Raw genomic sequence first — 15525 nt, 5'->3', positions numbered from 1 at the left:
TGAGGGTCTTGTCCTCTCTGTTATACTGAAGTTTGGAGTTATTTGAATAGGTTTTTGCCAGTGTGTTTGCAATTTCTTGATCTGTAATAGCATGTTTCCCAGCATTTATGATGAAGTTTGTTTTATGTTGATGAAGTCTGTTTTCTGTTGGTTCTCTTCTTTAATATTGTTGTCTAGGATTCTAATAATGTTCCAGTGTTGGCTGTCTTTTCTTGGATCCAAGTTACTGCAAAGCTCTGCCCATTTCTCTTGTTTGCTTCCAAATTTCCTGCACTATTTTGTGTGTTATGTCCATTAATTTTTTTCTGTATTCATCAGTTTTATTAATTCTGAATTGTTCATTGATATATTTGTCTCTTTCTGTAATCATTGAATCAATATTGTGATCTTTCCAGTATGGTATCCAAGTATTTTTCCATTTGCCTCTTGGTATTGTTGCTTTGGCAGTTTTACTGATGTGTGAAGTAAAGATTTGTAATTTTCTGTCATGTTTTCCAAAGACAGGTTCATCTTGAATAAGGCTCTCCAGGATTTGAGTAAACCTTGTCCAGTCGGCTTTTATGAAGTTCCATGTTCTTTTAATTTGCTGTTCTTGATCAATCTTGAAGTTTAGTATTGTTATTATTGGTCTGTGGTCAGTGATGGCATTTCCCAAAATTTTCCATTATGCACTTGATGCAATGTTAGCTGTGATGTCAATAGCAGATTCAGTTCCCGTAGTTTTAGAGAGATAGATGCTCTGTCCATTATTAATTGTTGTGAGTTCCAAATCAGTAAAGAGGTCTTCCAATTGTTGACCTTTATGGTCTAAATCTGGGAAGCCCCACGTTGGGCCTTTTGCATTTAGGTTACTAAGTATAATGGTTGTATCCATTGGAGATTCACTTAGCTTTTTAGTGATGTTTGTATTAATATTTGTATTATCAGGGTGATAGACGTTTATGATTGAAATAGAATGGTTTGGTAGATGTATTTCAACAGCTTGAGCTTCCGTCGAACTGTTATTATTTAAATATTGATTTAGAGTGATTTCTTTGAATTTGATTTCTGGGGTCTTCAAAAGGATAGCAAGCCCACCACCTGCTCTTTCCTCTCTATCCTGCCTAAGAAATGTGTTTTTCTTTTGATGATGAAGTTCAGGATTTTGTTCAGTTTTTTTTCCTGTAGACAAGCTATATGGATATTGTTTTTGTAAAGCATGTATTTAAGTTCATCCATTTTTATTTGCGTGCCATTGATATTGAGTTGCAAAATGTCAATATGAGTCCTTGTAACATATTTATCATCAGGGGCCCGGACTGCAGCCCCAGATGCTTCGGCTGCCCCGGACGCGGTAGCATTGGTTTACATCTTTCTATGACTCTTCATTGGAAAATTGAATGCCGTTGCTACGTTAGTCACATTGAAATCGTACCTTAAGAAATTTGGTCAAGAGCTTCAACGGTCCAGGGGGGCCACGAGGAGTTGTGGTCGGACTTCTCCTCCCGGCCATTTCTTTGACGAGGCCGTTTAATAAGAGTCTCAGAACAGAAGATTCCGCAGGAATGGAAGGAATGCATGGTAATTCCATTGCACCAGGGCAGTGAAAAGACCGATGTATCCAACTGTCGACTAATTAGTATCTCAGAAGTGGTGGGAAAGAATTTGGAAAAATTGGTTACGGCTCGCATCCAGAAATGGGTTGACAGTGAATCTCTTCTTTGCAATGAACAATATGGGCTTACTAAGGGAAGGTCATGTTTTAGCAACTTGCTGACAGTCTATAACCATGTTACCATTGAACTAGACAAGGGGAATGGATACACTTGATACCTTTGGATTTTGCTAAGGCTTTTGAGAGAATACAGAATTGCAGATTGTTGCATAAATTGGAGAATATGGGACAGATATGAAAAGTGGTATATGGGGGATGTGTCTCCAAGATGTAAGGAAACCACTGGTGTACCACAAGTATAAGTGCTTGGTCTACTCTTATTCAATCCATACATTAATGATATTAGGAAGGATTCGACAAGCGACATACAGCTATTTGTTGATGATGCAAAAATAGGTAGGGTAATCAGGAATGCTGATAACATGCAGTACTTGCAGAATAATTTGAATTGCCTGGAACTGTAGGAATGGGAAAATGGATGTCAGTTCAATGTCAGTAAGTGTAAAGTGACGCAGGTCGGTGTGATTAAATGTCCAATATCGTATTATATTATTAGGATTATGCGTTAAGAAACTCACGAGGCTATGGATCTTGAAGTGTTAATAGATAGGAAATTGAAGTTCAGGGGCCATGTAGCAAAGATTGCAAATACAACTCAAAGGATACTTACAATGCTGAAACAAACGTTCACATGTATAAATAAGGATGTCACATGAAAAGATAAGGATGTCAATAAAGTTTTGCCTCTTTACAATGCGTTGATAAGACCTCATTTGGATTATTGTGCACGGGTCTGGTCTCCTGGTTTCCGTCGTGATTTTGATATATTGGAGAGAGTAGAAAGGAGAGTTTTAAATATGATATCAGCATTGTGGAATATTGATTATGAAGACAGAGTGAGAATTTGTAGGCCGCATACACTGGCAAACAGGAGAAAGAGGGGGTGATATGATTGAGAATTACAAACTTCTGAAAGGATTATACAGGATTTCAATTGAGTGAATTGTTCAATTTATGGAAGGTGGAAAAAGGACAGGAGGGCATCTTTGGGAGCTGAGAATGAATGCTGCTAAGAAGGAAGTGAGGGCTAGTGTTTTCTCTCATAGAGTGGCGCGTGACTGGAATGGGTTGTCATTAGATGTTGAGAGTGCAAGCAGTGCGAATGAATTCAAGAATAAGTATGTGAGCTCCCTCGACTCCCTGGGGGTTTCTACTACTACTACTAATGATAATATCTTTCCCAGTTGTACTTCATTCTACTATATTTATTAAATCACTTTGGCATCATTTTTTCCATCTTTTCCAGTAAAATAAAAATTATGTCCTACATTTGTTAAGTAATGCTATTCATTTCGGTTTCGAAGGTTGGAAACTTATGGATAGAAGACCCCTCGCAAACAAGAATTGCTCAGTGGAAAGAAATATCCCTTTCTCCTAGTAAGTGCATTTATTTATATTTGCGGAGTTTTTCTTCTAATGGACGTACTTTCGTTGTAAAATTTAACGACAATATTGTTATTATTTCTTGAATTTCTTGTGCATCAACGAAGAGAAATTCATTCTAGTCAGGTGAAGAATGAATATATATATATATATATATATATTTCCTTTGATCGGAAAGACCCGGTTCGATTCCACCACAAGAAACCACCTTGCGTCATTATCTCCCTTGTAATCAGCTGCAACCCTCTCAAAGAGAGGAAGCTACAGGATTAGGATTTGGAATAAAGAGATTGGCAGTTAAAGAAAAAACTTAGGAAAAAAAAACAGAAAAATGGAACTAGATTAGAAAGAACTGAATGAATTAGAATTAGAAAGAAAGAACTAGAAAGAATTAAAAAGAACTTTACAGAGTAAATTTCTAAAATTCAGAGAATTATAATTACCATCTTACGGAATAAAACTGATATGACGTAACCCTTTTCTTCGGAATACTGTTTTAGAGCCGCCGTAGTTCAGTCGGAAAGACCTGGGTCCGATTCCCGTCAATGACGTGAGGAGCCTTTATCTGGTCTATTTCGACGAAAGGGGAATTAGCCGGTCTCATACGGAGGTAAGAGGAATTTTTTTTACTCCGAAACTTTGGTTTTTCGTCCCCCAGAACAGGCAAACTGGCCCCGCGAACACACATGGATTACAGTCATAAATACGTCCCAGCCATATGCAGGTCCTGAGCACGGATAAAATTGGGAGTTGGGGAAAGCAATGATGAACTACCCTTTAAAAATCACCAGGAGTACTTTGTGGGCAATGCCTACAATGTCACCTTCGGTCGGAAACGACTGAAAGGGAAAATCAGACCAGATCAGAACTGTGTGTAACCAAGGATCGTAGCCATACTGATTACTATAAAAAAGCAATGTGGACGAAACATTCACTGAATTATTAAACGACTTTGAATCTATGAATAATGATGACTTATATACAATTAAAAATATTTCGTCCAATGTGAGTCTGTCGATCATTTTCTAGAAGTGTATGAATTCTGAATTCTATATCTCCCCTTGATTTGTGTCCGAATTGTTCTATCACGGAATCCTATTCGGATGATTTCTTTATTCTCTTGCAGGGATAGTTCAAGTGGAAATGCCTCTGCCGGAAGAACCTCTCCTGGGAAAGTGGAAAATATTCATGAAAATAAAGCAGGAAATCACCGAACAAACATTTAGCGTTGAAGAATATGGTAAGCAGGTTTATTCCCTAAACTCAGTTAAAATGGAACAAGAGCAAAAGAATAGATTTTGGACAAATATTCCACCCAAGCAGTTTTATAGAGAGTGCATTTATTCACTTTTGTCATCATTTATTAGAAATGCATGAAATTCCTGCTCATAATTCACACTGAAAAGCTATTTTTGTGCTATCAACAGCGGAAGAACTAACCCAATATTCTTCCCTTTTCAGTGTTGCCGAAATTTGAAATTCTCGTAATTCCGGTTTATTTCTCGCGGATAAGTCAAAGACTAATCATATGTAGGATCTGTGCCAGGTAAGTGCCAACTTCTAAAGAGAATTTTTTTTTCCTTTGGAATATTTCGCTAATAGTAAGCCTAAACATCACGGAAACGACTCTGATTGATGAATACCAAACTGCGTTTCTTTAAGCGTAAACGAATGGCTTTTCTTTATATTTATCTCATTAAAATGTTTAAAATATATTTTATTTATAACCCAACACTCGAAATATCGTAACACCCACAATTACCATAACAGTAGTTTGTGTAGTCAAATTATGAAGAGAAAAGAAGAAATTTGTTATTGAGATTTGTTCTTTCTTCGCTCTATCTCTCGAGTAGTTGGGTGTTGTAGTTTTGGGGAAAGCAGAAGACTTTTCCAAAGAGCAGAGATAGACGAAATTATATTAAATATGTTTGAAGTTGCGGAGTGACCCGATGTAATTAGGAATTGCTCGTGTTTTTACGCTTAAGAGAACGTGCAGAATGTGAAAACGAAGAGTGCCCATAAACCCTCTAAGAAAAAGGTATGGCAAAAGAAGAGAACATCAGTCGCAAAGTGAGTGGAGTAATTTTGTGAAAGAGGGGTCATCGTTTAACTTCACTGTCCTCTTCTGTATATCAATACTTTTTAGACAGAGGATTTTATTTTGGTGCAACACTGCGAATATTTGAACAATATTCCTGGAAATTTTCATAGCAAATTGCATTGGAAGCTCTTGAAAAGGACAATTAGATTATTGGAGGAAGGTGTGGTTATGTATGCAATGTGATATGGTCAGGAAAGGCTACAGCTGCGAGTCCATAGAAGAACACGGATTTATCTTGCATGGATATCTTAGTGTTATAAAAAAGGAAAATGAGTTATATAAGCCGTTTCTTTAGTGAAATAAGACAGACTGTACTTGGCAGAATTACAGCTGGCAAGATAATCTCTTACTCACCTAAAAATAGTAAAAATATCAGCGTTGGAAGAATTGAGTTTTGATTATCTTGTTTCAGATGTTTATGCAATGTAAGGAGAGTCAAATGAAAAAGGAGAATACAGTGCACTCCAGCTAGAAAAATTAGAGATGCGATATGAAAGATATATTAAATATCAGAGATAGAAGGTCCTTTATGAGTAAGAGAAAGAGCGTGGACGAAAGTGCACAGCCAGGAGAAGCTCCGAAGTTATTGTGGACATCCATGAAATAAAGCCATACATCATGACAGACAATGAAATTGATAATCCAGCTGAAAAGGATGGAAGTGCACCGAAAGATGGTAATTTTGTAAGTCTTTTTGCCATCAAATGTCTCAGGGGTCTTCCATAGCTTGTGTCTACAGACGGGTAATATATTGGCAAGGAGGTCAGTTATGTGTCGAGAGTCACGGAATCCACAGTGATGGTCAGTGATTCATTGGCACAATTCCAGCTGGTGAAAGTTGACTGTTGGTGACTTCCCCCATCATTTTCAACAGTATTGAAAACAGCGTGATAGATTGACGGCTTAATTTTATCTCCTTGCTTTGGAGACAGTTGAAGAGAGGTTGGTTTTGCATCGAAAAGTAGAAGCGAGATGAGAATGAAAGATTCAGAAGATGATGCAGAATGGCTGTTATTTCTGGAGCACAAAAGGTTTGGGTAACCAAACTATTCAGGATTCCTTCACGTTTTGACGAAGGACCAAATGAGTTCTAGATTGAGCTGTTTTCGATAATGCTTGGAGGGGGGGGGACTTGCCCTGATCATCAGTGTGGGTGTTACATATAATTCTGTCTGGATGGCAGAGGTGCAAATATGAATACACAAAATTCTTTGCTCTCTAATAACTGCATATACATTGCTTGTAAAGAAGACAACGGACACCCCTTTACCAATGGGCAAGGTGCATCGCATCGGGTAACGAGTCACGTGCTTATAGCTTGTGTAAAGTGAAGGAATATGATGTTCCCTGTTCCGTGTAACTATGTCCGGGTGATATCCGGACATAGTTACACGGACACTTCTTTCAAACTTTTGAAAGAGGGGTAGTGACAGGATGGCATGTTGCAGGCTTATCAGTTCGGCAAACTGTGATACATTGGTCCATCCCAGTTCGACAACTAGTGATAATACACCAAGATGGAAGTGCAGGTATTGAAATGCAAATACTATCTTCAGTGAACGACGAACCACACTCACTGACTTTAAGTTGCTACGGAGGAGAATATGCAAAATCTGCTATTCGTTGGCCGACACATCGAATGCGGCGTTCCGGTCATCAACTGGAACAGGAATCTCCGCAAAAACATTTAGAACTGAGGCTCACAACATCGGTTTCTATGGTAGCGCAGAAATATGCAAGTCCACATTACGCGAACTAACATGCAGCGTCGTCATCAGTGGTGCAAAGAGCGTGCACAGTTGGATCATCATGATTCGCATGCGATTTGCGTTGCTACGTTGCGTCTGGTAAGAGGGGTAGTTCCTGCTTGCTATGGGATTTTGTTCCTCCATTTGTTATTCCTGACATTTATAACACATGCTGATCCTTCTATCTTCGGCGATCCTGGAACGAGGGTTAAGGCGACAAGTTCCTTTGTTCTCGTGTCGATGGTTAACTGCCGGTTGCTTTAAACTTTGAAAACCTAACTTATATACTTACATAATTAGCAGATACACTTTTCGCATAATGAGTTTCTGCTGGACTATGAGAAGTCGGATGTACTTTGAATATTAATAAAAAAAAAATCAGTTAACGCCTTTTAATCCCGTATAGGTAGTAGGCGAGGCTGTTATAGCCCCATCTAACATTTTGGAGACTGAGTGGGCAGTTCAATCTCCACTGGTACCCAATCAGAGATAGCTGGCCCATAGCTATCACTAATTAAGCTGCACACAGTGAAGAGAAATGGCTCAACAAGTGCCGCCATCTCGTGGTACCTAACCCTAACACAATATATTTAATGTCTGAAATAGTGTGGGTGCTACGGTCGATTTTCTTGAGTTTCCGGGAGAAAAAAGCCCGCTTGCCCGTGCCAGAGATCGACTAACTCGGGAACCGGTCGAAAAATGGCTTAGAAAAATTTCCTCTAGTCGCTGACTAGATTCGAAACCAAGGTGTCTTCCTTCGTGTGGTCAAGCACCATGGTGTGAAAACGCCACATCAACTGAACTACATAGGCTCACTTTGAATATTAACCCATAATTAAAAAAAAATCTACTTTAGCTCTCAGATAGGAGCGTCTTGAAAGCATACTTGCTACTATGTGCTACTGATAATAATAATAAAAATTAATAACATTTTTGTGAACTGATAAAACCAGTTCACTCCAGGAAACGACTCTTTACTTGTGAAATTCCCCTTTCAGATACATTTACGGCAAGGCCGTAGAAGGAACTGTGAAAGTAACGGTGTTCCAGAAGATTCCTCGCAACACACTCGATTCTGCATTCGATTTCCGACCAATAGAAGACGAATTTAAAACCGAGGTGAGCTTCATGTTTCTGAAAAAAAAAACAAAAACTACGCTATTGCTTAATCGATATATGGGAGAAATAAAATAGTAAAAAATGCAATATTAACATTGCTTTTGTTTAACAGATAAAAGGCTGCATCCGTTACACAGCGGATGTTTCCTCGATTGAACATCGCTTCTACGACCATTCATACTCCCATTCTTTTATTTCGCCTCTTCGCATGGAAGTAGAAGTGCGGGAGAAAAGCTCAAGTGAGTAAAACCAGTTTACATTTTTATTATTATTTTAATTAATCCAAAGGTATCGCTGCAATTATTACAACATTTTATAACGATTGCAATCTAAATTATTCGTTTAGTTGAAGCGCACGTGTTTAGTTTTAGCTGTTTTAATTGTAATACAATTATCACTAAGCCGCACGTATTGGGTTCGCTTGTTTTAATTTAATTTGTCTTCTCAGCTTGTTTGTGGATGGTGTTATATTCGGTGTTTGCAGTTTACACATTGAGACCCACTTCGTGCTCCATTTATTTATAAAATTTCCAATCCATTCTGCAAATGAGTAATTGCATCGCTCTGATTCCAGTCTACGATTTCTCATTTTTATTGTTTGAAATTTCGCTGCTCGGTTTTTGGCTGTAAACTTTGTCTACAAAATATTTTCTTCCACGATCGTAATTCTGATGTACAAACATTTACTGCTGTTAATGCGATTGTAAAATAAAGGCCCATTTCTTAATCTGACTTTTGATAATGTGCCAGTTATTATTATTGTGATTCGCAACTTGCACAGAGACCGAAGTATGTTCTAGAAGGGCATTGCATGCACACAAACACACACACACACACACACACATGCACTACATAATCCCTCCTGTATATCGCGCTAATGATTGTCCACCAATACAGTGCATTATTCGCAATGTGTACAAGGTATGCTGTGAACCCCAGTGAATTGTATTTTTGTCTGTTATTCACTTTCAAAGAAATTACATAAAAGATGCAAACCTTTACTTGCAGAGTACTTCCGTTTGATAAGCCGGATGAGGTGCTGATATTTGGATACGTTTATTGACAAATGTTCCTGTTTTTATCTATATTCAGACAATGTTTACGAAAACGGTACTTTGTATACGCCAGATAGCATCAATGATGAGAGTTTATCTTTTGGAGAAGATAGCAAGATATAAATTTGATTAATGGATTTATAAGTTGTGAAGAGTTTCAATTTTACATGTGATTTTCTATCCGTTCACAGATGGCGTTAATATGTGGAATAGAAGTCTTGCCTGGGTTGCTGTATAGGAGAGTGGTTATTCATATTTTGAGTTAATCTTGGAATATAACAATATAGGAGAGCTGTTTGTTGGTTACTTTCCAGTTTTTCTTTAAGCGATTCTTGGGGAAGATCAAATCTTGTGTGCTCTAGGGATTTTTATGATGCCATATTTTTGAGACGAATGGTGTGGATTTGGTGACCTGTAAAAGTTGGTAGAAAGAAATGGAAATGGATCGATCGTGTTCACGGTGGACGTGTGCATCTGGAAAGGATATTCTGACTTATGAATACATTGATGGATTCCAATTTAACGAATACACTCTACTGTGTTTTATTCAAATTCATTTGAATAAAAACCATAGATAAAGTTTTCCGGAGAAAGTAGGGACGAAATATCTATCGAATATAATAATTTTCACTGTGGTGCACGTGTGTTTACATAGCTGTAGTTGTCGACTGATTTGTTTTAATTTTGCGATTTCAGAGGTTATTCATTTTCAATGTCCTCAAGTGTTTCTTCAGAGGAGGCACGCCTTCTTGTTCTCAACTCACCGTTTTGTTGGCGTTCCGTTTCGTTACCATTTCACGATAATCGTTAACATTTGAATATTTAAAAAAAATGTTATGAAAAGAACAAATATAAAAAAAACAGGAAAATCTCCACCAGTATAGCATAAATCATCAATTTTCTAAACAAAATAAGCAACAACAGAACAAATAACAATGACGTATTTCACAAGAGAACAAAATACAGTGAGTGATCGGTTAACGAACATAATCCGTTCAAAGACGAGGTTCGCTACCCGAATTGTTCGTTAACCGATCATCGATTTACCATAGATTTTTATGGGAATTTGATTAATTCGTTCTGGAGACCCCCCAAAAAAATAAATAAAAAATTATATAATTTCTTACTGCGTTTATTTATAATAAAAATAATACCTACACACACAGTCTTGCATTTTCATTAGTCATGTTTTTTTCCGTTTGTGGAGCGTTAATCTGTCCAAAGCCAATTGCTTTTCTATCTTCTTCAGGATTTTTTGGAAGTGATTAATAGCATTGTCGTTGTAGAGATCCCCAAGCCTATTGACCTCAACCTGGTTTGGGTGCCATTCTAAGACCGTTGTTCTGACATCCTCCCACTTCTTTAAATGATCATTAATAGCAGATCTCGGCATTGATCCTCTTTCATCTTCCTCTTTTTCAGAAGAAAACACATCTCTCTGAGTTTCTTGGTGTTCTTCATTCAAGATTTCTTGGAGTTCTTCTGTCGTCAGATCATTTTCTTGTTCCATTATGAGCTCTTTAATGTCATCTTCATTCACCTCCAATTCCAGATCTCTAGCAGTTGTCAAAATTTCATTATTAATTTCAGGGACATCATCTCCGTCTCCCTGAATGCAGGATAGACACAGCTTTCGCCAAGCAAAATTCAACTGTCGTGGAGTGACTTCTGACCATGCCCTTTTGAATGAGCCTGATAGCTTCAAGAATATCAAATTTTTCTTTCCAAAACGTTTTTAATATCATCGTCGAGGAGAACTGGCATGCTTCAAAGCACCGACGAAACGGCGCGAGTGTACAATTTCTTGAAACCCGCAATAACCTCCTGATCGATTGGCTGAATCAACGAAGTGGTATTTGGAGGTAGAAACTGAACTGTCAGCCAGGAAAAGTCTTCTAGCAAATTATCTTCAAGGTCTTTTGGGAATCCTGGTGCATTGTCCAATAATAGCAGTGCTTTTAATGACAATTCATTGGTCTGAAGGTAATCCTTGATGCTTGGAACACAAACGTTAATCAGTCATTCTTTGAAAAGAACCTGCGTGACCCATGCCCTTTCATTCGATCTCCACATCACTGGCAGTCTTAATATCATCACTAGCGTTAGCTCCCAATAGTAACGTCAATCGGTCTTTCATGGGTTTATGCCGAGGAATATTTTTTTTCATCTTTCGTGATGTAGGTACGGTTCGGCATGGGCTTCCAAAATAAACCAGAGTTTCATCACAATTGAAAATTTGTTGCGGACAATATCCTTCTTTTCTTAATGAATTCTTGAAATTTGAGACAGAACTTCTCAGCTTCTTCTTTATCTGCACTAGCAGAGTCACCGTGCATTACCACATGTTTAATGCCAAATCTTCTTCTAACCTTTGCAAACCATCCAGTGGTAGCCTTGAATTCTATCTCCTCATGTGACGAATGTAGAGTTTGTTTCTTCAGTTCTTCAAAACATTCTCTAACCTTCTCTTGAATGATAGTCATACTAGTTACATCTCTTTTCATTTCCCTTTCTTTTATCCAAACTAAAAGCAATCTCTCCATTTTTTTCATGGATGGCACATTCTTTGTTTCTCAGATGTGATTTTCGTTACTCCTTTAGCTGCTTGAGTCTTCTTGATTAAATATTTCTTGGCTAAGATTGTGCTTAGGTAGACCTGTTCAAGCCATACTGCCTAGTTACATCTGACACCTTCTACTCACGCTCTACCTTGGCTATTATCTCTTGCTTGGTTTCTATGGTGAGCACAGTTCTTGAAACTCCATTCTTTTTAGGCCCCATTATTATCAATTTTTTTTTTAAATAAAAAGTTCAGAAAAGCACTTACAAAAATTCAGAGAACAGAAATCAACTAGCGCACAAAAAGGTTATGTATACAACTGTCAAAGTCTCGTTCCAGAAACCGTTCACAGATGGCAGTAAAATACAGTTCTACAAATCTTACGCACAGCGTCGCTTCTTCTTGTGTTTGTTCTGTGAGGTGTTCGTTATCCGAACATATGTTTGTTGTCCGAACATGATCTTTCGCGAAAGTGTTCGTTGTCCGATTTGTTCGCAGTCCGCACTGTTCGTTAACCGATCACCCACGGTCGAACCCAAATACATATAACCACAATTTATAATTTAATGTATACCACAATTTACTTGCATGCAGCATTCGTTCCATTTCCTCAGCATAATACCTACCGTCATTAACTAATGAATTTAGAGAGTGCGCATTTTGCCACCCAGCTAATTATTTCATTTGTACTTCACAGATTTGACCGCGAAGATCACCTACCCTTATCCCGTTTACCATTCAGCAAAGGTAATTGCATCTTCCTTTTCCAGAAACCAGAAAATTTACAGTACTGGTCTCCCCTACCGTGGGATGGTGAGTGTTTGGATACTGCGGTTTGGAAAATTATTTTTCTTTTTAATATTAATTTAGAAAAAGTTATTGCACCTCCTTCCGTTTTCTAACCGAAGCATTTCTGATGGCCTTTTGCATATCAGAATTGTGTGTGCGAAAGTGTGCGTGTAGAGTGGATTTATCGCTCCTGAAGGATAAATAACTTCGTATTTTCGTTGACAACAGGCCAACTTATTGTAGTTTTTGTTTTAAATGGATGTGTGATTCACCGAGTTATTTAATTTGAAAGTAAACTTTGTATTATTATTACTTTTTTTTTAATACTATTTTGTCGGTATGGCGCCAGTGCATGCATGGTAGAACAATGTTGTCGGGTGTTTGGAATTTACGGGAATTTATGGAGTGCAGAGTGTGTGTGTGTGTGTGTGTGTGTGTGTGTGTGTGTGTGTGTGTGTGTGTGTGTGTGTGTGTGTGTGTGGGTGGGTGGGTGGGTGAGTGGGTGGGTGGGTGTGAAATATTGCTTTACACTTCATCTAATGGGGACGCTGAACTGCGTTTTGTTACTGGTCGCTTGATGCTCAGAACTGTTGAGGAAGGTGCTCATCGAAGATGACCTTTAGTCTTATCCTTCTGTTGGTTTTAATCCCTTAACAGAAGGGGTTTTCCCCATTATTTTCTTTTATGTTCAGTTACTAAACAAAATTTACTCACAGTTAATAAAAAATCACATTAATATAATATTCGCGGTTAGAGAAGGGAGACCTGTTTGAAATCTTTCCGCGATCCAAAATGAGGTCGCGACCCATAAGTTGAACGCCACTGGTCAGAGTGTCTTCGTTTACTTTCAGTTCCACGTGGAGGATCCTCTTGGAAATCGTCTTCCCAGAAGATACGTAAACGTGTGTGTTTCAGGCATGTGGAAGAGGTCCCATGGAGGTGATTTCTTTTCCAACCTTCCTGTCGAACGTGAGTCTTGCAAGAGTCTTCGGTCTGACAGCGAAGGAAATGTTCGCTTCACTGTTCCTCCCGTTGGTGTCAGAGATAGTAAGCTGAAAATCAGGGTAAGCTGAGCTGCGTCATTTCGTTTGGTAATTAAGGCGCGTGCATTTTCTGTTTCCCTACGATTCATATCGGTCTGTTAAATGAATATCTATTTTTCTTTTTCTATCCTCCCACTTTCTTTCTTTTCTAATTATGCTGAATGCCTCCCGGTGTTTACATCTTTAGGTAAAGTATGATCATCCGTTCATACAGCATTCACCAAAAGAAAGGAATACTTTTTACATTAATCCGTGGTACTCACCGAGCGGAAGTTTCCTTCAGTTGAGCGCAGTAGAAGAAGTCTTACCATGTGACCAGTCGAAAGAGTTTGAGGTTCTACTTACAGGAGAAGTTGGAAACACTTACCTCTTCCATTATCAGGTAAGAACGAACAAGTTCAAATGATGGTTTTCTAATTAATCCCTTTTGTATTCGTTTCAAAGGAGCAAATTGTTGTGATAATCGCGACCAACAGATGCTGTTCTATTGCAGAGAAGAATTTACCAATAATCAGTTGAAGCATCTTAAAATTGCTGCATTTACAAAAGTTTTGAGACAATATATTCTGTTAATTACGAAACTCAACTTATTTGTTAAAAATGAATATGGACGTTTTTTTTTCAGGTTACTGTCAATATCGTGGCTCAAATACTTTACGGTTTTATTTATTTATTTATTTTTTTACTAATCTGTGTCTCTAGTATGCAGGAAATAGAAAATACAATCGCCCCTTTAAGGTCAACCCATCCTTCGCTATGGTATGGCTTGTTTACATAAAACGGCTCTGGAAGCCGGAGAGTATTCTCTCTGCAATCTAGACGAAAACAAACATGGAGTACACACTCCCAAAAGGTCTTCCGGAAGTCGGTTGAAGGTATCTCACTGGGCCGGGCCTGCATTTCCCCGTTTTGTATAGAATTAGCAGCTATGAAGGTATGAAGTAGTGTCTTGCGAAAAAGTACACCAAGATTTTTGGCGACTGCAGAAGCCATATTTGAAATGTGCTAGTGGAAGGAAAGACCGGAGGTGAAGGTGTAGCTCAGTACTATTGAGGGGGCGCGATGATAGCTTTTTCTTGGCAGAGATCAGGCAAGACTGAGTTTTGGTGGAATGGAAATCTACAAGGTATTCCATGCCAGCTTAGGATATAGCTCGGAGATCGAAGAACAGGCTATTGTTTGTGGTGGGTCTTGAGGATTCTAATACTTCAGCTCTTCAACGTTTGTCAAATGAGGAACGAAGCAAAGATACTGATAGAGGTCTCCGAGAGCAGGTCATTTATGTCCAAGAGGAGGAAAGTGGGATGAAAGAGCGGAACCCTTGTATGCTTCTGGATTGGTCGGGAAATCTGAGGAGAGGAAACCGTCCACCATGACATGTAGTGAGCGACCGGTGAGAAAGTTGTCAATACAGTTGCAGAGTGAGAAAGGCAGACCACAGAATGACAGTTTGTAAAGCATGCCCGTGCTCCAAACCCAATCAAGTGCCTTCTAAATGTCAAGGGTAACCACGTCTGTTTCTCCAAATTTCTCCGAGGTATTAGTCCAGAGATGGATGTTGAAAGCAAGAAGATTAGCTCTAGATCACTAGTGGTGGAATCCGTACTGCTGGCCACTAATTAGCTGGTAGGCCTCTAGGCAGCTCAGGAGTTGTTTGTTGATGATATCCATAATTTTAGAGAAAAGAAGTAAGTGAGAACAATCATGCAGTAGTTTGTTGGTCGATTCTTATCACTTTTGTTTGGGATGAACTGTTTCCATGTTGTAGGATAGATGCTGGTTGAATACGATAAATTGAAGAGGTGATATATGATAAATGTTAGTTCTGGGACATATTTTTTTAAAACAATAAGTGATACACCACCAGGACCATATGTCTTGTTTATGTTCCTGTTTGGGAGGTAAGCAGACCACGAAAAGTGTACTACAGTCCCCACATCAATCAAACTTCGGGATTTGCTTCCTGAACATTGAAGATCTCTCAGGATGCAAAGCCGAGGTCATTGGAAAAAA

General features: G+C 38.5%; 1 protein-coding gene across 1 annotated transcript in view; it reads left to right on the top strand.

Annotated features, from left to right (window-relative positions):
• The window catches only part of LOC150099881 (alpha-2-macroglobulin-like), a 136193-nt gene that overhangs the window by 32547 nt on the left and 88121 nt on the right, over nucleotides 1-15525 (top strand). The window contains exons 3-5 of the mRNA XM_090403164.1: nucleotides 2993-3091; nucleotides 4224-4337; nucleotides 5737-5882. Of these exons, the coding sequence (XP_090259290.1) occupies nucleotides 2993-3091; nucleotides 4224-4337; nucleotides 5737-5882 (359 nt within the window). The remainder of the gene's footprint in view (nucleotides 1-2992; nucleotides 3092-4223; nucleotides 4338-5736; nucleotides 5883-15525) is intronic.

Source organism: Typopeltis vanoorti, chromosome 13, assembly GCF_054136105.1.
Source record: "Typopeltis vanoorti isolate ZY-2024b chromosome 13, IOZ_Tvanoo_1.0, whole genome shotgun sequence".
In the NCBI taxonomy this organism is placed as follows: domain Eukaryota; kingdom Metazoa; phylum Arthropoda; class Arachnida; order Uropygi; family Thelyphonidae; genus Typopeltis; species Typopeltis vanoorti.
This window is presented reverse-complemented; position numbering and strand designations above follow the sequence as displayed.